A 23,770-nucleotide genomic window follows, 5' to 3' on the forward strand; every position below is an offset into this window, starting at 1 on the left:
GCTACTGTTATGAATTGTAATGTAAATATCTGATATGCAGGATATATTTGCATTGTTACAAATTGAACATAATTAAAGCATAGTGATTAATCACAAAAACAATATGTAATTATATATGTGTTTTCCGATGGTCTTAGGCGACCCCTGTGAAAGGGTCGTTCGACCCTCAAAGGGGTCGTGACCCACAGGTTGAGAACCGCTGCTTTAAACGCTTAAAATTAAAGAACACATTGCCACTGGCATAAGAAACCTCAAATCTAGGTTCAAGATTTCAGGTCATTTTCAAAAGTAAGTTACTTTCTCTCAACTAAAATAATTAGTAATTTGTTTTGTTTTCTTAAAGTAAAAATCAAGTGATCACAACAGCATCAGCCTCAGGATGTTGAATGGTGCATTCTTTCTTTCAAACACAAAGTGACATTTAGGCATCTTTGAAAAATTAGAACAGGGGTTATCTGTAGAAGTTATAATAATTTCTACCAAGACACCTATACTTTCTCTGAAAATGTCACAATCTAAATCATAAGAACATAAAATATAAGTGTTTCTCCTATTATAATAACAACTGTCCAATAAAGCAAACCTTTAATCTTGGCTTCATTATCACTAGTTTAATGTAACTTACTGAGATAACCAGCCCAGCCAGGAGTTCTAAAGCCAATTGCAAGACTGCATTTTTAAAAAATATATTTTATTGATTTTTTTACAGAGAGGAAGGTAGAGGGACAGAGAGCCAGAAACATCGATGAGCGAGAAACATCTATCAGCTGCCTCCCGCACACCTCCTACTGGGGATGTGCCCACAACCAAGGTACATGCCTTGACTGGAATCGAACCTGGGACCTTCCAGTCTGCAGACCGACGCTCTATCCACTGAGCCAAACCAGCCAGGGCAAGACTGCATTTTCAAAAAGTATTTTTTGCTGACATTAATGCAGATAATGTTTGGTCGTAACAGTGCATTACAATTTCTGGTTTCTCCAAAATAATCTTTGTTTTGAAAACTTGGGCTCCTAATATGTTTGAGTTAAAAAAGAAAAAGACAATGCTTTTCTGCAAGTTTTATTCCATTCAACATGATAGAAATCATCCCTCAACATGACATTCAAAATCAAAAGCTAAAAAATTATCAGCATCCAGAAGTAAGAGTAAAAACTCTAGTAGATGATATAGGTAAGTGACAGAATAAGAGGCAAAAATTCAGCGGGGAAAAGTTAGATCTCTGCCTCAAAACTAACACCTCATGAGTTCCAAATAGATGACTAAAATCCCTTATACTAAACCCTAATATGCAAATCGACCAACCAGTGGTCAGTTGCTATGATGTGCACTGATCACCAGGGGACAGACGTTCAATGCAGTTCCTGCGTTGAGCGTCTGCCCCCACCCCCCAGAGGCAAACCCCCCCATCACTCTGCCTGACTGCCCCACAGATGGCCCTGATCGCTGGCCAGGCCTAGGGACCCTACCCTATATATTGGGAACAGTCTCTTAGATTTAAAAATTAAAACCTGGCAAGGCTATTCTAACATTGAAAAAGCAGGATGATGCAGTGATGACCTGCATGGACTCTGACTTGCACATTTTGTGGTCAACCCTGGTTTTGACACTTAGAACTGTGTGACAAAGCCAATTAACTTCTCTCTGCTTCAGTTTTTCCACCCATAAGATGGGGAAAATGGTACTACTGCCTCAGAAGGATCATGTTATGTACTACTTTTTATAATCAGGGCAAAAAAATGTAGCTGCCCATACAACAGCAAGATGCCTTTCACCTATATGAAAAGTATGGTCACTGGTGCATGCAGCGTCCTGGATTGCAAGAGGATGTCCAACTGCCGGTTTAGGCCCGACATCCCCCAAAGGGTCCTGGATTGCGAGAGACTGCAGGCCGGGCTGAGGGATGGCCACCCCTCTCCCACCCCACCCCTGTGTACCGGGCCTCTAGAGCAGTGGTTCTCAACCTTCTGGCCCTTTAAATACAGTTCCTCATGTTGTGACCCAACCAAAAAATTATTTTCGTTGCTACTTCATTAACTGTAATGTTGCTACTATTATGAATCATAATGTAAATATCTGATATGCAGGATGGTCTTAGGCGACCCCTGTGAAAGGGTCGTTCGACTGCCAAAGGGGTCGCGACCCACAGGTTGAGAACCACTGCTCTAGAGTAAATAATAAAAGGACTAAAAAATATATATATATAGGTGAAATACTGATGGGATGAAGAGCACCCAAAGATTGGCGGGAGGGGAGGGGAGGAACGGGGGGGGAGGGGGGGACGGGGACACGACGACTGACTAAAAAGGAAGAAATCCTTAAAAAAAGAGAATACATTAAAAATTTTAACTTGTCCTTTTTATCTGCCTCCGCGGCCGCCATGGCTCCCGTGAAAAAGCTCGTGGCGAAGGGGAGCAAAAAAAAGAGAAGCAGGTTCTGAAGCTCCCCTTGACTGCACCACCCAGAAGATAAAACTATGGACGCTGCCAACTTTGAGCAGTTTCTTCAGGAGAGAATCAAAGTGAATGGAAAAGCTGGGAATCTGGACAGGGGGGTTGTAACCACTGAAAGAAGCAAGATGTCCAAGGTGCCTTTTTCCAAAAGGTATTTGAAATATCTCACCAAAATATATTTGAAGAATACTCTACGTGCCTGGTTGTGTGTAGTTGCTAACAGCTAAGAGTTACGAATTGCGTTACTTCCAGATAAACCAGGATGAAGAGGAGGAGGAAGATGAGGATTAAAACTAATTTATCTGGCACATTTTGTATGAGTTCTTGAATAAAACTTAGGAACCAAAAAAAAAAAATTTAACTTTTCCATTCTAAAATCATAATAGATATTTAAAAGCAAATAACAAATGGGAGGGAGGAGAAGTATTGTAACAAACACGAAGTATGCATAAACAGCTCTTACTAATAAAGAAACCCAGAAACACATCATTAAAAATGAATGAAAAATTGAAAAGGCGAAATAAGAAATACAAATGTCCAAAAAAACACATATGGACAAATATTCACAATATTAATAATCTAAAATAACAGTTCTCACTCAAAGTGTGGTCCAAAGATTCCCAGGGGTCCCTGACACTCACAAGGGAGTTCCTTAAGTCAACCCTGTCTTTAAAATAAAACTAAGAAATTACTTGTCTTTTTCACTGTGTTGACAGTTACACTGATGATACAACAACTATGATGGGTAAAACTGCTGGCATAAGTCAAAGCAGTGGCTACAAACTGTACTAGAAGTCAGTATATGTTTCACACCAGGACTTACAGTTAAATAAAAGCAATAAAGTTTTAAGGATGTTCTTGATAAAGCACTTGTTTATTAAAAATTGTTTATTTCATTAAATCTCAATTCCTTAGTATATGTCAGTGATGGCAAACCTATGACACTCATTTTTTGGTTGATTTTTCTTTGTTAAATGGCATTTAAATATATAAAATAAATATCAAAAATATAAGTCTTTGTTTTACTATGGTTGCAAATATCAAAAAAATTCTATATGTGACACGGCACCAGAGTTAAGTTAGGGTTTTTCAAAATGCTGACACGCCGAGCTCAAAAGGTTCACCATCACTGATGTATGTCTTTATAACATTCTGTGTGACTAAATGTGAAGTATATATAAAGCACCTCTGTTGCATACAAAAAAAGTATGATGGCTGTCTTGAGGAAAAGTACTTGCATGACTGTTTTAACTGTGACCTAAACTTGCTTCCCCTCCCCCCCCTTCAATACCATTTTTATTTGAAAGAGTAATGACAATGGACATTATTTGTTGCCAATATCTTTCAAAGTTTTACCTGAGAGCTTGATTTTTTTTGTTGTTGAAAATTTGAATTCATCACTGAGAGCAGAGGTCCTCAAACTTTTTAAACTGGGGGCCAGTTCACTGTCCCTCAGACATTCCACACGTGTGCACTGCGGGCCCAGGACGAGTCGGCTGCTAAGCAGGACAGGCAGCGGTGGCAAAAACACCCGGTGGGCCGGATAAATGTTTTCGGCGGCCACATGTGGCCCGCGGGCCGTAGTTTGAGGACCCCTGACTGAGAGTATGACAACTTCCTAACAGACTTTTCTGATGAAATTGGTGGTAATTTTAAATCTATAAAAATAAAAGGATAAAATGCTATTTAGACCAGATGTCCTTCCAGATGAAGCTGGGGCTGCGAGGGAAGCCCGGGTCCTGCGTGCCAGAGGGAAGCTGGTGCCAGCAGCCAGGGGAAGGAAGGCCTACTTTTGCACAGATTTTGTGCATCAGGCCTCTAGTCTTTACATAATGAGCTGGGTAGAGCATGGTACCCATATCCAAGGTTTTGGATTCAATCCCTAGTCAGAGCACAACAAGAATCAACCAATGGGTGCTCGGATAAGTGGAGCAACAAATCAATATTTTTCTCTCTTCCCCTCCCTCTCTCTCTCTCTTAAATCAATCAATAAATAAAAAATATATATTTTTAAAATGATCCATTCAAGTACAAGGAAAATCAATGGATTTTAATGTAACGGTATGTAAAATTCCTTGATCTGATAGCAGATTCCACATTATAACTACTTTTAAAGAAATTAACACTTACCAAGTTTTGGTGTAGAATCAAATAAGAATATGCACAATTATTTGGGGGAAAAAAAAAAAGCTATTAAAGTATTCCTCCCTTTTCCAAATGTGTAAGGACACATTTTCATCTACTAACCAAAACTGCATATAACGACAGACTAAATACAGAAGGAAATATGAGAATCTGTCTTCTAGTAGATCAGATAGTCGGATTTGTAAAACAATGCTGCTCCTTCACATGATATTTGTTTTGGAAACCATACTTATTTTTCATAAAAAGAACATGTTAACATGTGGTGAGTTTATTTTTAAATGAGTTATTTTTAAACTTCTGTATCAACTTCTAATTCAGTAAATATCAATAGATATAACTCACACAAAACTCTGTGTTGTCCGCAATAATCTTTAAGAGGATAAAGGGATCCTAAGGCCCAACATTTGAGAAACACTGATCTAAGTTATGCAAATTAAAGTAAAATTTCTATAAAAATTGCAAACATAAAATAATTATAATAGTATTAATAATATTATCTAATACCCATGCCTATAAAGATATAGAGAAGGTGTCATTCTCATTCACTGCCAAATGGGTAAACTGACAAAATAATTCTGAAGGAAAATTTGGCAGCACCTATCACAAACCTCTTTAAGAATGCAAAAGCTTGGAATCAGCAATTCTGCTTCTAGGAACTTATTTAAAGGAAAAATTAAAGATATGACTAATTGTTTTACTGCAAGGCTATACAGCTACAACAATTTATAATGGATGTTACTTACATTAGAAAAGGTATTCAGCTGTGACAAATTATGTTGTGTATGAAAAATTACTAATTGGTAATACATTACCAAAATTTTTAAAAATTACAAAACTGTGCATATAGCAGGAACTCAATTTAATGATATTTGGGGCATTTTATTATTTTTGTTTATATATTTTAAGTTTTGTTTGTTTTTTTAATGAACAAAAGTCATACATGGTTTAGTAATAGGAGAAACAACTCCCAGCTACTTAAAAACACACCCTGTCCACTCCATCTGCTTGTGGCAGCCAATGTTAACAGCTCAGCAGTGTATATCCACTCGCACTTGACCTATACTCACACCTAATAGGCAAACATCTATCCATATACTCAAGCAACAGATATACTGATGTCCCTTGTTTATTTATTTTTACAAAAATAAGATACTATACAAATGCCTCTTGATTTTTTTCTACTTGTTAATACATATCATGGGCACAGCCAGGTAAAAATATAGATTTCATTCATTCTTTCTATGAGCTGCATAATACTTCAAAAACATAGATGCATCATAATTTACCCAAGGTTTCCTATTGGTTATAAAGATTGTTTGCAGATTTTTAATATGACAAGCAATGCTGTAATAAACGTCTTTGAACACAGATCCCTACATTCTGATTACTGTGATCCATAAGACAGAATCCCTAAAGCGAGTTTGCTGGCTGTGCATATGACTTTGATTTAGCAAATACTGTAATACTACTTACCAACAATGTCTGAGATCCCATATCCTCATCAACACTGGGTATAATTTTTGCCAATCTGATGAGAATTCATTATTACTTTAATTTGCATTTCCTGCCTGCTTTGGGGTTTGAGATTTATTTGTTTATTGAGCACTTATATTTCTTCTTCCTCTATACCCATCCTTTCCCCATTTTTCTATTGCTGTCATCTCATGCAAATAATTTTTCCGCCGGTCAGAATCACAGCTCATACCACATTCAAAAATAAATTCCAAATGAGTTAAAGATTTAAATGATCAAAAATAATCAAACTATTAATATAAAATATAGAATATCTTTATAAACTTGGGATCAAAGAGATTTTCTTAAGCATAAACACTAATTGCTTTGGGAATTTTTTCAAGTTCTCTTTTAAACTGTTGGCAGATATTAACAATGCTCTCATTATTCCAAAGTCCTACGATAACACACGTAGAGAACTTCACTGGACACACAGGTACTGAGACCACAGAGGCATGCAATCAAACACAACTGCCTTTTACTACTGCTGCTGCTGCTGCTGCTGCCACAACTACTATTACAAGCTATGACTGGGATTCTAAACTCCCAACTCCTTTCTCTGTATCCTGTTCACCAAGTATTACCCTCTCCAGCAGCATATTTCCTTGACGGTGGTCTACCTAAATACAGAATCTTCCACGGGACACTCTATCCAAATGTTCTTCTCCCCCATCACGTATGTGGTAGTTATAAAAATAAAGCCTCATGCAAAAGTGCCCATTTTGTTGTCTTACACATATATGATACGTAACAGGTAACTCACCCAAATGGGGAAACAGATCAGTGTCCAACTGATGCTTCTGAGTGCACAGTTTCACCAGTCTCTGCAGTCGACTTATACAAGAGAAGTGTGGAGAGAAGGCTGTGGCTTTCATAAGGACCCGGTCAGTCCTGGGCGGGTCCACGACAGGAGCCCTACTGGATGGCAGGAGGGGCAGAGGCCTCTTGTGAGACCACTGCCTCGCTTGTGCTATAGTGTGTGTGGTGGGGGCCACTCCCTGCAGTGGTAGGCTGGTGTTCGGAGGCTGAGGTGACTTGCAGACTAAGCCCTGCGGTGGCGCTGGAGGTTTGACAGGCGCGGGTAAAGGTGACAGGCTGGAGTGCTGCTGCGGAGGCTGCTGCTGGGAAGGTGCAGGAGGGGGACTAAAGTGCTCTTGCCGAACTTTTAAAATCTCTGTCTCTCTCTGGCGCTGACGATTCTGGGCCAACTTGCTCTGCAACTTCTTTCTCACAGTTGCCCCTTTCTTTAGGTCATCATCTTCCTCGTTGAAAGCGAACGGGTCTTCCAACTCGGTTTCCAGGTAGTGGAGAGGGACCCTTGCCCCCGGTGGAGAGAGGGACATGCCGTCCAGTCCGTTGGGCATCTTCAAGGCCAACGTGGGCACCGCCAGGCTAAAGGCCATGGTATCCATCTGGTGCCTGCCCTTTACCTCATCTATAGGATCATTCTTTTTCTTCCTCTCTTTTTTCGGGATAAAGCCAAGTACCTGCAAGTGGCTGTTGCAGTACCTTTAAAAACAGAAACATACATGGGAAAATGTTCATGATATATATTAAGAAAAGCAAAATATAAAACTACATTTTATAAAATATGAATCCTAATATGTTAAAAATGCTTGATTAGAGTAACTCTTGACATTGATGAATTTCATACATGCAACTTCCACTCCTCTGAAGCAATCCTCAAAGTCTGGCAATTTTGCTGAAGCGAATATGTGACTGTACACATGCAGAGGCCGCCAGACAGAAGTCACTCAAATACTGAGTGGCCCAGCTATTGCTTCTCAGACCGCTTTCTTATCCTTTATTCATAGCAAACAGAGTAACTCATAAGAGTCACTTAAAATTCTCTTACGGAGAAAAAAATATGTGTTCTAAAGCCATTCAAGTATTAGAAATTCATAAAGATCTTATGGGCCCCAGCCCATAAGTTGGTTAGAGAGTCCTCCTGATACTCCAAGGTTTCGGGTTTGATCCCTGGTCAGGGCACATACATGAATCAGCCAATGAAAGCATAAGTAAGTGGAACAACAAATTTCTCTCTCTCAAATAAATCAATTTTTTCAACAAATTTCTGTCTCTCAAATTAACAAATCAATTTTTTAAAAAAGATCTTATGATGTAATCCTTAAGAATGTCAAGTGTCCACTGTATGTTCTACACACACAGAGAACAGATTCATAAAGCTGGCCAGCAAGAGGAAGGGCTTCAGGGATAACTGTAGTAACTGTAGACACTTCCCAATCTCTCTATATAAAAGCCTAATATGCAAATTGTCTCCTCAGGAGTTCACGCTTCCCAATCTACACTAATAAAAGAGAAAAATGGTAATTGGTGTACGACGATACCCTTTTCATTGGCTAATCAGGGCTATATACAAATTAACTGCCAACTAAGATTGGCAGTTAACTGCCAACTAAGATTGGCAGTTAACTGCCAACTATGATTGGCAGTTAACTGCCAACAAGATGGCGGTTAATTTGCATATGTAGGCACAATGCAGGGAGGCGAAAGGGAAAGCAGGAAGAAGCCCCCTGCCACTGACAGTGATCGGAAACCCAGTGGGGAGCTAAGAGCTGATGATGGGAGAATCAGGCGCCTTTGCTGCCCTGGCCAGTGATAGCAGGAAGTAGGGGTGGAGCCAGGGATGGGAGCTAGACACGGTCGAAGCTGGCAGTCCCGGGAGCTAGGGGTCCCTTGCCTGGGCCTAAAGCGAAGCCCACGATCGCGGGGCCGCTGCAGCTGCGGGTCCCTGCTGCCCGAGCCGGACGCCTCAGCCAGAGGCGTTAGGCCTAGGCAGGGGCAGAGCCTGCAACTGCGGGGAGCTGGGGGTCCCCTGCCCAGGCCTGACACCTCTGCCGGAGGCCTCAGGCCTGGTCAAGGGGCCGATCTGGTGATTGGTGATCGGAGGGTGATAAGGGTCAACTCCTCTGGCCGAGGCATCAGGCCTGGGCGGGGGGCTGAGCCGGGGATTGGGGGGATATGATGGTCCCCTTGCCCAGGCCTGAAGCCTGGGTCAGAGACGTCAGGCTTGGGCGGGGGGTGGAGCAAGCGATCAGAGGGAGATGGGGGTCCCCTGCCCAGGCATGATTCCTGGGCCAGAGGCTTCAGGCCTGGGTGGGGGCCAGAGCCAGTGATCGGGGGGAGATGGGGGTCCCCTGTCCAAGCCTGACACCTCTGGCGGAGGCGTCAGGCCTGGGCAAGGGGCTGATCGGGTGATCAGAGGGTGATGGGGGTCTACGCCTCTGGCCGAGGCATCAGGCCTGGGCAAGGGGCAGAGCCAGCAATCGGAGGGGTCTGGGGGTCCCCTGCCCAGGCCTGATGCCTGGGCCAGAGGCATCAGGCCTGGGCTGGGGGCAGAAGCAGTGATGGGGGAAATGAGGGTCCCCTGCCCAGGCCTGGCACCTCTGTCAGAGGCGTCAGGCCTGGGCAAGGGGCCGATCCTGCGATTGGAGGGTGATGGGGGTCAACGCCTGAGGGCTCCCAGTATGTGAGAGGGGGCAGGCTGGGCTGAGGGACACTCCCCCCCACACACACCCAGTGCACGAATTTCGTGCACCGGGCCCCTAGTCTCTCTATATAAAAGCCTAATATGCAAATTGTCTCCTCAGGAGTTCGACTGAGAGACTGTGAGTTCACTCGCTCACTATGACATGCACTGACCACCAGGTGATGGTGTGGAACGAAGGAAGGCCCCAATCATCCCTGGTCACCAGCCAGGCCTAGGGACCTTTCCTGTGCATGAATTTCATGCACTAGGCCTCTAGTATAGAATAAAGGTTTTGTTGTTTTCAACTCACTTTCAAATTGACAAATGGATTAGTTTTTTTAGTGAAGAAAAATAGATGGGTTGTTTTTTTAATTTACAAATCAGACTTTCCTGGTCATTGACATGTGGGCAGCCTGAACTGGTAAATGAGGCCACTATGTGCTTCATCATGTAACACAGCAGAGGCTGATGCATGAACAGTACTCCCTCAGCCTCGCTCTGCACGCACTGCAGCCACACTGGCGGCACTATCACAACAGTCAGAACTCCTAAACCTCCACCTCTTCACACCGAGAACAGCTTACTAGCATTTAAAATAAGTGTGCAAACGTGAATTTCTAGTCTAAAAGAATTAGTAACTGCTAATGGGGTTCTGGGGGGAAGAAAATGTAAAATTAGACTGTGGTGACCACAGTTGCACAACCCAGTGAATATACTAAAAAATACTGAGTTATATACTTTAAATGGGTAAACATATGGGATGTGAATTTTATCTTAAACTGTTTTAGAAAATAAACATATAGATGACGAGTTTTCCTGGCTAATATATACATACTAGTAAAATAGATATACACACACATACACACACACACACACACACACACACACACACACATATATATATATATATATATATATTATAGCAAACTTAAATTTAAAATATTATATAAAATAACCAACTTAATATAACCATGATCTCTGAAAAAAAGGGTACAATAATGAGCCCTAGCTTAGAAAATGATTTTTACCTTTTAATTATACCATTACTTCTACTGAGCATATAACACTATTCTATTTCAAAGAGCTGGAACTCATAAGTTAGCATTTATAATGCACACCAGATAAGCTAGACACTGATATCAAGAAGCTTCCTCTAGCTGACCACCAACCAGATAATTTTGTCCATTAAAAATCCTTGAGCACTGGCTGGATTGGTTCAGTGGATAGAGCATCAGCCTGCTGACTGAAAGGTTCGGCGTTCGATTCCGGTCAAGGGCACATACCTCGACTGCAGGCTCAATCCCCAGCCCCTGCTGGGGTATGTGTGGGAGGCAACTAATAGATATGTCTCTCTCACATTGATATTTCTGTCTCTCCTCCCTTCCACTCTCTCTAAAAATATCAATGGGAAAAAAATCCTTAAATTTTATTTTCCTCTAAAACAATATATAAACCATCTCAAATACCTAGGTGCCCAAGTAGTAATTGCATCAATAATAATGAAAGTACATTTTCAAAATATTAATCTTTTCTACAGTAGTATAGTTAGAACTATCAATATTTATACACTGGTCAAGATATTATTACATAAATTCAGCTTGGAATTCTTGAGGTAACATAAGAATATTACCTGTGTTAAAGTCTACTTTAATTCTATTTTCAAACAACCCTACAAACAAAAATACCAATACCCAAAAAATTATAGCCCTGACCAGTTTTTCTCAGTGGTTAGAGCATTGGCCTATGGATTGAAGGGTCATTGGTTTGATTCCTGGTCAAGGGCACGTACCTGGGTTGCAGATTCAATTCCTGGCCCTAGTGGAGGCAAGTACAAGTGTGGGAGGTAACCAATCAATGTCTCTCTCCCTTTCTCCACTTCCCTCCACTCTCTCTAAAAAAAAATCAATGGAAAAAATATCCTTGGGTAAATATATATATATATTCATATTCATATGTTCTTGGACCAACTTTGAAAAAAGAAGTAGCTTCTCTTGACATAGCAACACAAAAATCCTTTCCCTTATCTTGTTCTAAAAAAAGGAAATTTCTTAGTATATAAAGGTGAAGGCATATGCTTCACAGAATACTTTGGACAAATTCGAAGTGACTCACTTTACTACTTGCTGTAAGCTATAACACTTGCTTCAGCTGAATTTTAAAAAAAATCGAAGGTTAACAATCACAACTGTGAAAAATGGAATTTAAGACAAAATTATAGAAATGTATTTATAATGGAGCTCGAAGTAAAAAATTAATCCAAGTTCTTGCATTCTTTAAGTTTAAAAAGGGCAGGGGTAAGAAATTATCATTTTTAGTCTGCGAAAACCAAATGGACAGATATGTTTACCCTAATACAGTGGTCCCTTTCTCACCTGAGATTAAAATTTTATTCCTTGCCTCACTAAGCAGCTGTTTCTAACTTTCGGGTATTGTAATTTGACGCCTTAAGTGCTCATTAGAAATTCTAACAGAGTATTCCCAAATCACCACATTATACTATACTCATTTTGGTGGGATCTCTATCAACACAAATTATTTATTTCACCCTAAAAGGGTAAAAATTGCTCACTCTGAATATAAAATACATATTCCTTTTCAACCCTTTTATGCAGGTGACATCTGCTTATGTATGGAACAAGGATGAACTTTTTACCTCTAAAAGAAAAGTAAAAAGTTCAAAGTTTCTACCTAAAGATAACAAATATTTGAAACTTTCTTATAAAATAAACATGCACCCCTCATTGTAATAACCTACAATGATGAATACTGTTTCTGTAGAACTGAAGAAAAAGAGATCATATGTGAAATCTAGTGTGAATTTTCCTAAAAATATGAAAGGTGAATAACCAGCATAAGACTTCTTTAAAACACCTTCCTGTATTATTATTTTTAATTCAGCAAAGCATAAATTCATAATTCTAGTGATAACAGCCACTCATACTATGAAAATACAGTTTCCAATTTATAGTAAACATACTCTATATGGAATTCTTTTTAACCAAAAAGAAGTCTGATAAAAAGTACATCTGAAAAAAAAAAAAGTACATCTGAGTGATTCAAGTAATCATTCTTTTGAATAACTCTTTTTCAATAAATACTTACCCTTTTCTACCTTTCAAGCACAGATTTTAAAGTTCCAAAATTACTATCATTACTTACAACACCTAAGTAGTTCCTATAATTTTTCTCATTTAGGCAGATGACAAGTCAGAAACACTTTATAAGGCTGCAAACTAAATACATCAGTACTAAGACTTTAAGCAACAGTTTCATAATCCTAGCAAGTCTATTAAGTCAATATAAAAAGAAAATACTGAAACATACTTTTCAAATGATTCCCCAAATTTACTATTCCCTTTTTTTAAATTACCAATCTCTCATCTTTAGAAGCATTTCAAAGTTTAATTAGAATACTCCAGGAAAGCATCCTTTACATTCACTGTATCAAAAGAAAAAAGGACAAGAAAAAGAAAAATCCCAGCCTAACTAAATCAAAGGTTGAGTCCCATTACCAGCTCTTACCTACGATCCTCTGATTTGGGGATGGGGTTGGTGCAGCGTTGGCTGTTATACTTGGCCACATATTCACATTGCTTGAAGGGGGCAGTCTTGTCCTCCAGAACGTGTCTGATACAGAAAGCGTAGCCGTTGAGTCGCCGCTGCTTGCACAGTTTGGGGCTATATGAGCACAAGGGCTTATTGTCAACCTCAGAGAAGTGTATATGTTTCCCTTCATACATCACGTGACTCTATTCCTTGTGAACATCAGCTAAAAGACCACCACAAAAAAAGAAACCCAAATGATAAATCAGAGAGTGTAAGGGAGATTTAAGTTGAGAATTTCACTGAGCGACTTCTGGCCCCATAGCCATACCTGATTTTAAATCTTCTGCACCATAGCAATGTTAAGAGAACCCCAAGGATACCACACTTTGGAATGCTGCAGAATCAAGATGAAGCAGATTGTCTATAAAAATATCAAAAGGCCTAGTTAACAAAAGTGGAATAAGCGAAGTTTCCTCACCTCAGAAGTAAAATACTATATCACCCTTCTAATGGGATGGATTCTTCATTGTAATCCAACATCCCAATACTGAATTAAAGTAATAAGAGGCATAAAATATTAAGTTACCTTACCCCTCCAAACTGAACTAAATAACTTCTCCTCTGGTTAAGTTTTGGAAATACCTCAAAACAGGTAGGGGTTTTCCACCAAACAAACGCCATAAAGTCTTTTCATCTCATTACTGCTGCTTACAGGCTATACCTATTTTCAGAACCCGAATCTCTTTACAATGCCGATGGACCACAAACTTCCCTCAGAAAGTCTATATTTTTTGATAGGTTGACAAGTGTTTGGCAATTTGTAACAAATGTTTTTATGAAATTTAAAAAAGAGCAAATTCCTGTTTTTAAAAAAGTAATTTTCCCTCTAATCTTCCCCCTCATTTAGCCCATCTAAACTATAAACTTCTTGAGCCCAAAGACTAGTCACCCAACCACACTTCCGCCACTCAGTTCAGTTCTTGGTACTACATGGCACTCCCAATTAAAATAAATAGAATAATAATCATGGTTTATGAGTCTTTGGAGGTTTAGGAAGAAATGGAAGAAAGGACACAATACTCATACCTCTCTAAACACAAAGTTCCAGCAGTAGAATTTATATATTACTAGAGGCCTGGTGCATGAAATTCGTGCACTGGGGGTTGGGGGTCCCTTAGCCCAGCCTGTTCCCTCTCGCAGTTGGGGAGCCCTCAGGGTATGTCCGACTGATGACCCCTGGGGAGTGGGCCTAAGCCGTCAGTCAAACATCCTTAGTGCTGCTCTGGAGGTGGGAGAGGCTCCCACCACCACCACTGCACTCGCCAGCTGTGAGCCTGGCTTCTGGCTGAGCGGCACTCCCCTTGTGGGAGCGCACTGACCACCAGGGGGCAGCTCCTGCATTGAGCGTCTGCCCCCTGGTGGTCAGTGCACGTCATAGCGACCGGTCGTTCTGTGGTTCGATTTGCTTACTAGCCTTTTATTATATAGGATAAGACCACATAGTCTACAATGAAATTGAATCAACTAATCTGTCAAGTATGATTGCAGTGGGCTGATGTGGTCTAACACCCTTCCTCTACACTCTGAAAGTCACCCACATAGCTGATAGAGCAGCTTAGATACCAGCTACAGAAAGCCTCAAAAAATACTCTCTCCTTTACTAAACTCATTATGAAATTCCTTATACGAGTGACTGGCAAGACACACAAATGCTTCAGGAGTCGGAAGATATATTTGCTCAAGTTCAGAATCTGGACTTACTTTGTTATCCTGAACAAGTCATTTAACCTCAGTTTTCTCATCTGTAAAATAGGGATAATAACAGTAGCTATGTTATCATCAAGCTGCTCCAAGGATCAAATGATAGAGCATGCAACACACCAAGTACTGTGCCTCATACATGTTAAACAATGAACAAATGAAAATTACAGATTTTGAGAGAGAAGGGAGAGAGAAAAAGATCAAGAGCAAAACATAATCAGCTGCCTCCCCCACACCCCCTATCAGGGATCTAGCCCACAACCTGAGCATGTGCCCCAACTGGGTACTGAACCGGCAACCTTACGGTGTACTGCATGACAACCAAACTGAACCACACCGCCAAGGTAATAATGTTGACTTTTAACATGATTTCCTATTATGTAAAGAAAGTTATCAATTAATTCCTATTTTAGTAAGTTGTCCTATTTTTTAAAAAACCTCAGAATTAATGATTAATGTTACCAAATTCTTTTTCAGCTTCTGGGAAAGATGATCATTTTTCTCTTTCATACTTTAAAAAATATGGTGTTTATTATTTTCTGACACTGAACTCTTCTTACAGTCCTGGGATGAAAGCAACTTGGTCATTATGTATTATTATCTTAATGTGTTGTTGAATTATACTTGTTAATATTTAATATTTCTGTAGTAGGAGAAAGATCTAAATTTTCTGTTTGTGTGCTTTGCCAGAATTTGGTATCAATAAATATTTCAAAAAATAACTTAGAAAATCTTTCTCTTTTTCTATGTTCTTGAGCAAGTTAAAAAGTACTGCGGTTATGATGTTCCTTAGAACTGCTGGGCTTAGTACTGCTTTTTCATAGTGAATCAGGTTTTCACATTTATTCCCATACACTTTAGCAATATGACCTCTTACATTTAATTTCCTAAATATATATGATTTTTTCTCATATTCAGTGTATTCATTAATTCGCATATGTGATATTTGTGATTTCTCCCTTTGTTCATGACTGGTTTTTTCCCCCAGTATCCTCTAAAATAAAAACACAAAGAATTCAACTCTCTTGGAGTTATTAGTATCTCCATGTATGTTTTCTAATTCATCAATTGCTGCTTTTATCTTTGATAATACGTTCTCTTATTGATTTTTAGAAAGAGAGAAAGGGAGGAGGGAGAGAAAAACATCGATGTTTGAGCGAACTATCGATCAGCTGCCTCCTGCACACCCCCTACCAGGGATCAAGCTGCAACCTGGGCATGGAATCAATCTGGCAACCTTCTGGTGCGTGGGATGACACCCAACCAAGCCACAATGGCCAGAGCTGATAAACTTTCTGTTTGCTTTTCATTTATTATTTTTTTGTAACTTCTTTGGGCTGAAATATTCTATTCTATTTCTTGCTTAGTAATTTATGAATCTTCCGGAGTACTGCTTTAGCCATATCCCAAAGGTACTATTACACAGAATTTTGAATATCAGCAGTTTTTAGTTGATTTGGATTTGATATTTTAATTTCTCCTTTGACCCAAGAGTTATTTAGTTTTAGACGGTAGAGTTTTATGTTTTCCTTGTTTCAGTTGTAGAGAAGAATAAGGAACATACCTGCATATATTTGGGTTTGTTTTTTTTTGTTTGACTGAGGTTGTCTTTGGAGCCTCATAAGGATTCTTGAAGAAGCACATTCATTGTACCCAGGGTATGTTGTCTGTTATACCATATATCATGGTATTAACATCCACTATATTATTACACATTTTGTCTGGTTGCTCTATCAAGAGCTCAAAGAGATCAGTCAAAACCCCCTACTATGAACTGATTTGTCTGTTTCTCTGTATATTCTTTGTTTTATAAATTTTAAAGCTGTATTATCCTACCTAATAAAAGAGAAACATGGTAATTAGCGTACGACCGCTACCCTTCCCATTGGCTAATCAGGGCGATATGCAAATTAACTGCCAGCCAAGATGGCGGCCGGCAGCCAGGCAGCTGGAAGCTAATATGAGGCTTGCTTCCTTCAGTGACGGAGGAAACCAACGTTCCCCGCCTGCCACTGCCAGCCTCTGAGCTGCAACTCTAAGCAACTATGTTACAAATATAGAAGCTAAACAAAACCCCAGAAACCTGCTTTAGTCGCTGGGCTTCAGCCAGGAGGATCGCAACATTGTTTCAAATACAGAAGGTAAACAAAGACCAGAAACCTGCTTTCAGCAGCAGAGGCCTAAGAGCTGGAGCCTCAGAGCTAAAGCTGGCCCAGAATAAAAAAAGAAAAGAAAAAAAGGCGCGGTTGGGAGCTTCAGTCACCCCCAGCCTGAAAACAGCCCTCAGCCCCTCACCCAGGCTGGCCAGGCACCCCAGTGGGGACCCCCACCCTGAAGGGTGTGTGACCAGCTGCACACAGCCATCATCCCCTCACCCAGGCTGGACAGGCACCCCAGTGGGGACCCCCACCCTGATCCAGGACATCCTTCAGGGCAAACCAGCCGGCCCCCACCCGTGCACCAGGCCTCTATGCTATATAGTAAAAGGGTAATATGCCTCCCAGCACTGGGATCCGCGGAGCCGCGAGGCCTCCCGGCACCGGGATCAGTGTGACAGGGGGTGGGGCCACAACCTCCCTATCCGCCCTGCTCTGTTCATGACAGGGGAAGGCGCCCCAACCTCCTGATCAGCCCTGCTCTGTGCCTGACAGGGGGAGCTCCCCAACCCCCTGATCGCCCTGCGGCTCTGTGTGTGACAGGCTGTGGTGCCCCAACCCCCTGATCGGCACTGCTCTGTGACAGGGTGCGGCACCCCAACCCCCCCCCCCCCACGGGCCCTGCTCTGTGTGTAACGGGGTAGAGCCATAACCTCCCCATCAGCCCTGCCCTGAGTGTGAGAGTGGCGGCGCCCCAACCCCGATCAGCCCTGCTCTGTGGGTGATAGAGGGCGACGTCCCAACCACCCCCCACGGGCCCTGCTCTGTGTGACAGGGGGCGGTGCCCCAACTCCCCTATTGGCCCTGCTCTGTGAGTGACAGGGGGCAGCGACCCAACCCGATTGGCCCTGCTCTGTGCGTGACAGGGTACGGAGCCCCAACACCCCTATGGGCCCTGCTCTGTGCATGACTGGGGGTGGCGCCGCAAACTCCCCATCGACCCTGCCTTGAGTGTGACAGGGGGCGGTACTCCAACTCCCCAATCGGCCCTGCTCTGAGCCCGACCAGGGGCTGCACCTAGGGATTGGGCCTGCCCTCTGCCACCCGGGAGCAGGCCTAAGCTAGCAGGTCGTTATCTCCCAAGGGGTCCCAGACTGGGAGAGGGCACAGGCCAGGCTGAGGGACCCTCCCTTCCCCCCAAGTGCACAAATTTTTGTGCACCGGGCCTCTAGTTTGATATATAAAATTCATAACCACTAGATTATCATTCTTTATCATTAGGAAATGCAACTCAAGTGATGAATTTTGTCTTAAATTCAACCTTGTCTGACAAAAATATTTGAACTCTCATTTTTGTTGTTGTTTCAATTTGCCAGTTAAGTATTTACCCATCCTTCTACTCCAAAGTTTGGTGAGGCACTGTTTTTAAATCATGGGTCAGAAAACTCTGGCTTACAGGACAAATCTGACCCAATGACTATTTTTTTAAATAAAGTTTTAGTGGAACACTATCCTGTTAATTAATTTACATGTTGTCTATAGCTGCTTTCATGCTATAACAGTAGAACTGAACAGTTGCAACAGAGATTGTATGACTGAAAAGCTTAAACTATGTACTAAAATATTATCTGCTGGTCCCATTTAGATGACATCTCTTAATTGGTTTGACTTTTTTGCTCTAATATGAGTGTCATTTTCTTTTAATAAATGGGTTTATCCAATTTATAATTTTATATTTATTTATTTTGAAAATATTTCATCTTAATTTTATTATTTTACTAGAGACCCAGTGCACGAAATTGTGCACAGGTAAGGTCCGTAGGCCTGGCCAGTGATCAGGGCCAATCGGGGCCTTCCTTCATTCCACGCTGCCCCCTGGTGGTCAGCACACATCACAGCGAGCGGTCAAACTCCCAGTTGGTCAAACTCCCGAGGGGACAATTTGCATATTAGCCTTTTATCATGCAAGCATTTTTTGCATTGCTTTTAGCTCTTGATTCTTTTCATTACATGTTTCATTATATAGCCTATTTTCTTGGAAGATTTAGTCTGTGTCCTTAAGATAACATTTTTTTACTGCACACTAAGAAAATTAGTCTACTTAGCATTATCATGATTGACCTCATATTATGAGAAAAATTTCCTAAACCACACATCCCAAAGCAGTATTTTTTCCTTGTATTATGATTTCTACATTGCCATAGTTTATAACTTTTTTTCTTTTTTTCAATATATCCTTTATTGATTTCAGAGATGAAGAAAGAGGGAGAGATAGAAAGAAACCTCAATGATGAGAGAGAATCACTGATCAGCTGCCTCCTGCACACCCCAACTGGGGATCAAGCTTGAAAGCCAAACCCACAACCTGGGCATGTGCCCTGACCAGGAATCAAACCATGACCTCCTGGTTCATAGGTTCATGCTCAACCACTGAGCAACACCAGCCAGGAAGTTTATAACATTTTAATGCTGGTTCTACATTTAAATTTATTCCATGCTACTCACTAATCCATTTAATTTTTAATTCATCTCTGATTCAATGGTTTAAACATAGTCAACTCTCTTCTCTAGCTCCCCTTCCACTCCACCCCCACCCCCACCCAAAGCTGATTTATGGAATCTCAGCCATGGTTTTTTGTCTGGAAATATACGTCAATTAAACAATATACTTAAACTATAGCTTACCTGGACATAAAATTCTGGGGTCAGATACTTTTTTGTCTACGAAATTTGTATATTTTTTTCCATATCTTCTAGAATGAAAATGCCTAAGGCCAGCCTCTTTATTTTATACAGGGCTTGATTCCCTCCCCACCCCACCCCCCATTTTGACCTAATAATGTCTTTATATTTAAGGACTAGAAACTACTTTAGAGGCCAGCCAGCATGGCTCAGGGGTTGAGTGTTGACCTATGAACCAGAAGGTCACAGTTCCATTCCAGTCAGGGCACATGCCTGAGGTGGGGACTTGATCTCCAATAGGGGGCGTGCAGGAGGCAGCCAATCAATGATTCGCTCTCATCATTGATGTTTCTAGCTCTCTCTCCCTTTCCCTTTCTCTAAATTAAATGAAAACATATTTTAAAATGTATTTTTAAAACAAAAATATATATAAGAATGTATTAAAATCTGCCAAGTCAATGTCCTTCTAATGCTAAGAATTCAGTAATCTATCCAATTGCCCCTTTTCAGTATTTGCCACTAGGTGGGAAAGGAAGCGCCGCTAATCATCCCCATGCCATTACAAAAAGGTGTTTAATTTCAACCTCTTATAAACAACTCCTCTGCCATCTTAATATTTTTACATCTGTGATTAATTTTTCTTCCCATGTGTTTCATTTTTAATGTTTTTAATTTCTTTTAATTTTTTCTCTGATTTTTAATGTTTTAAAGTCCTACTAAAAGCCAACTTTATACCATTCTTTGCATCTTACTTTTGAACAATCATCTGGTTTCTCTATTTTCAAATCCCTCTTTTAAAAGCTCAACTTAATCTTTATACTTAAACTTTCAATTCCCTTATGAACTCACTCACTTTAAATACCATAAAACGAAAGAATGTTTGGGGAAAATGGCCCTCTGCTTGGAAATCTAACTTTTCTAAGTGAGTATTATTTAATATCAAAATCACTTTGTCTATAAACTGGAAACAACTATTCCTCTAATAGGTTTTTCCTTTTTTAATTAAAGAAGACATTATGACAAAATCAGTAAGGCAGCTCTCAGGAAAAAGAGCCTACATTTTTTTCATTCTTTATATCCAGCCTCCCACAACTCAAGTTCTTTACCATTACTCCACCAAAGGTGAAGTTCACATGGCCTTCACTCTTTGACACTCCTTGTAAAATATAAAGAGAGGAGAAACATTATAAATGATCTTAATCAAATGTCTTATAGACCCTAATATTTAAATACTACCATATCTCTAATCCAGAAAGAAATGCTATAGCTAAGCTCTACCTTTTAACACATGCTAACTATCTTAAGAGGAGGGAAAAATATCCTAACCAGACAACTATAAGTAGATATTTTCTCCAACCATGGAAATAATTTGCTTAGAATATAACAGATTTATGCTCCCTTAAGGAGAAGAATGCAGATAATTAAGCACTTTAGAGTGGCAGCAGAATAGAAACCCTTATTAAATTATTATCAAAAGCAAAAACAACTATATTGAGAATAGTCTCACAGAAAGAATACCTCCATGTTAAACATACCCTAATGTTTAACTGGTGCGTGTACATTTGCATATGAGTATGGAAATGTTACCAAAATTCAAGAGTAGAAAATATGGTTAGGTGTTAAATATTAAAAACAAACAAACAAACTAAAAAACCCACAATCCTCCTTGATATTATATGCTGAGTTTAACTGGAAAATGAAACAATTCATTTCTATAATTTCTTTCATCTTGCAAATACAGAGACATTAGCAGGGGACAAAAGTAAGAAATGTAAGCTTATAACAAAAGCACCTATAGCCCTTTCAGTCTTCCAACAGCAACCATAAACCAATTTGACAAAAAATATGAACATTACTCTCTTTGGGACTGCTGCTGCACCACCTCCATGTGGGATCTCTATACGTCATGACTGTTCTTTTTGAGTCTCGGGTTTCAGAAGCATGTTCATTTCACCGCCACAGCATTTTTCCCTAATTGCCATCTGTAATTTTATATTCTACCCCCTTTTAACAGCCTAGACCTCCAACACACCTTACAATTTTCTTAATCCAGCATGTACCTAAATTCTCAGAATGTTAGGTTTTTTTTTAATATATTTAATAGAAATGAATAGTTACTTACCCCAGAGTCACTTTCAAGTCTTTAAAAAAGCTTCCCTACCTCCCACATTTTAAGCTTTTTATAAAGACTTTTAATTCAACTTTATAGAGCAAAAAATGTAATAAAATACTAAACAGATAAGTATATTAATTTTTTTAAAAAACTAACATCCCACATACTAATGTGAAAAGCAGTAAAATTAGAAATAATGAAAATCAGCTGATGGGAAGAAAAACATCCTATCACCCAAAAATATGAACAATATTCAGTATAAAGTTCAAACTAAATATTTTTAAATAAATCAAATAAATGCTTATTGAACGTCTATTATATGCCAAACTGCACTGGACAAATAAGTTTGCATTATGAACTTGAATTTAAATGGCCTTTACAAGTAGTTGAGTTCCTTACCTGATTTATCAGAAAGGTAAAGGAGAGTTTTTGCAGATGTTGAGAGCACTTATTGGCTCTAGTGGGTATCAGAGATGGCACTCAGTTCTGGGTCTCCTAATTACTAGGTCTATGACTTTGGGCAAGTAATTTAGGTTTCAGTTTTCTCATATGTAAAGCGTGATTACAATAGTCATTGAGTTGTTTAGAATTAAATTAGGCATTTCATGAACCATACTTAGCATGGTACCAAGAACACAGTAATCACTTAATGTTAACTATTAGAAGCTGTAAACAGTAGTTTATTAGTATTATCATTTTAATCTACAATCTGCAGAGCTAAAATGCCTTCTCCAGCTGCTAGTGGTTTTCTGAATGGTACAGTGTAACTCTCCATTAAGTCAGGCCCTCCCACCCTTTCGGGGCTATGCTAACAGAATCCACTGAGAATTCTTCCCTATAATCCATATTAAAAATCTAATACTAAAAATAATGTCTATCTTCTATACAGCATCTATATACTGTTGTTCTTGTGATGGAAATAACTAGTAGAGCAGTGCTTGACTTGGCTACAGCATTATTAGTTCCAGTAAATAAATCATCCTTTACAACAAATGCCTTCTGAGTTCCTGTCCATGCCAGTCACTCTCAATTATTATGGAAACCCTATATTGCAGGACAAGAAGAAAAAAGTTGTAGCTATAATCCTCAAAGTTCTCTTGTTCTACGAATCTGAAACGAATGGCCTCTTTGTTGCTACACTCCACATACACAGTTCCATCCTCTCACTTGACCTCTCTGTAGCATCTGACTCTGCTGACCACTTTCTCTTTCTTGAAAATCTTTCTGGCTGCTCAGTCAGTGACTTAGTTTCTCTGGCCCCCACACTCAAGCGTCAATGTTCCCCAAGATCCTCTCTGCCTTGTTTTGTATAGGGATGCAGGATGAAATACCTTACATGGGCCACCAGGGTGGGCCAGGGGCAGACGGTGGCAAACTTTGCTCATCTCCGGGGACGGACTCAAACCAGTTCCAGTAAACTGATGCAATAAAAAGTAAAAAAAAATAAAAAGCAGACCCAGAGTTTCTAGATCTTCCAATTTCCAAAAGAAGATAAAATTCCAAATAGTCCCACAAAATATTCTAATCGTTTTCATGTCAGCAGCTCATTAAAGCCGTTCAAAGACAAGATGTACTGTGGTAGGCAGTTAGACAGACCTGATGCAGAGCAAGGACCGTGGCCATGTCACCAGGGTGGACAGCCCTGGGTGCCTAGCAAAGGACAAACTGTAGGGTGGGACCTTGCCCTCAGGGTGACCTTTCCTCCCCCTAGCAAATTGCTGGTCATGCGGTTTGGACCCCTGACCTTTCCTCCCTATTAAAGATAACATTTAGGCCTCAGTTGTATTTCAGCTCCAGGCCCAGAAAAGCAACAAAACCAGCCATAGCTGATATCAGGACCAGCTGCACTGACTGACCCCCTGCCCAGGTGCCGTGGAGACCACATCCCTGAAAGGACACACCTGGAAAGCTGCTGAATATTCTATTGAGATCTCCTCCTGGGACTTCCCCTAAAATCTCCACCCTTAAGCTC

At 40.3% G+C, this 23,770-nt stretch overlaps 1 protein-coding gene and 1 pseudogene across 2 annotated transcripts in view; one reads left to right on the plus strand and one right to left on the minus strand.

Annotated features, from left to right (window-relative positions):
- Positions 1-23,770, minus strand: part of INO80D (INO80 complex subunit D) — a 49,613-nt gene that overhangs the window by 19,868 nt on the left and 5,975 nt on the right. The window contains exons 2-5 of the mRNA XM_081095486.1: positions 14,908-14,948; positions 13,475-13,567; positions 13,123-13,369; positions 6,874-7,619 (exon numbers count right to left, since the gene is read on the minus strand). Of these exons, the coding sequence (XP_080951612.1) occupies positions 6,874-7,619; positions 13,123-13,340 (964 nt within the window). The 5' untranslated portion in view covers positions 13,341-13,369; positions 13,475-13,567; positions 14,908-14,948. The remainder of the gene's footprint in view (positions 1-6,873; positions 7,620-13,122; positions 13,370-13,474; positions 13,568-14,907; positions 14,949-23,770) is intronic.
- LOC308522795 (large ribosomal subunit protein eL22-like) lies at positions 2,381-2,744 on the plus strand (annotated as a pseudogene). Its single transcript has one exon. The product of its transcript is annotated as a large ribosomal subunit protein eL22-like (transcript).

Source organism: Myotis nattereri (assembly GCF_964212035.1).
Source record: "Myotis nattereri genome assembly, chromosome: 7".
NCBI classification, from domain to species: Eukaryota; Metazoa; Chordata; class Mammalia; order Chiroptera; family Vespertilionidae; genus Myotis; species Myotis nattereri.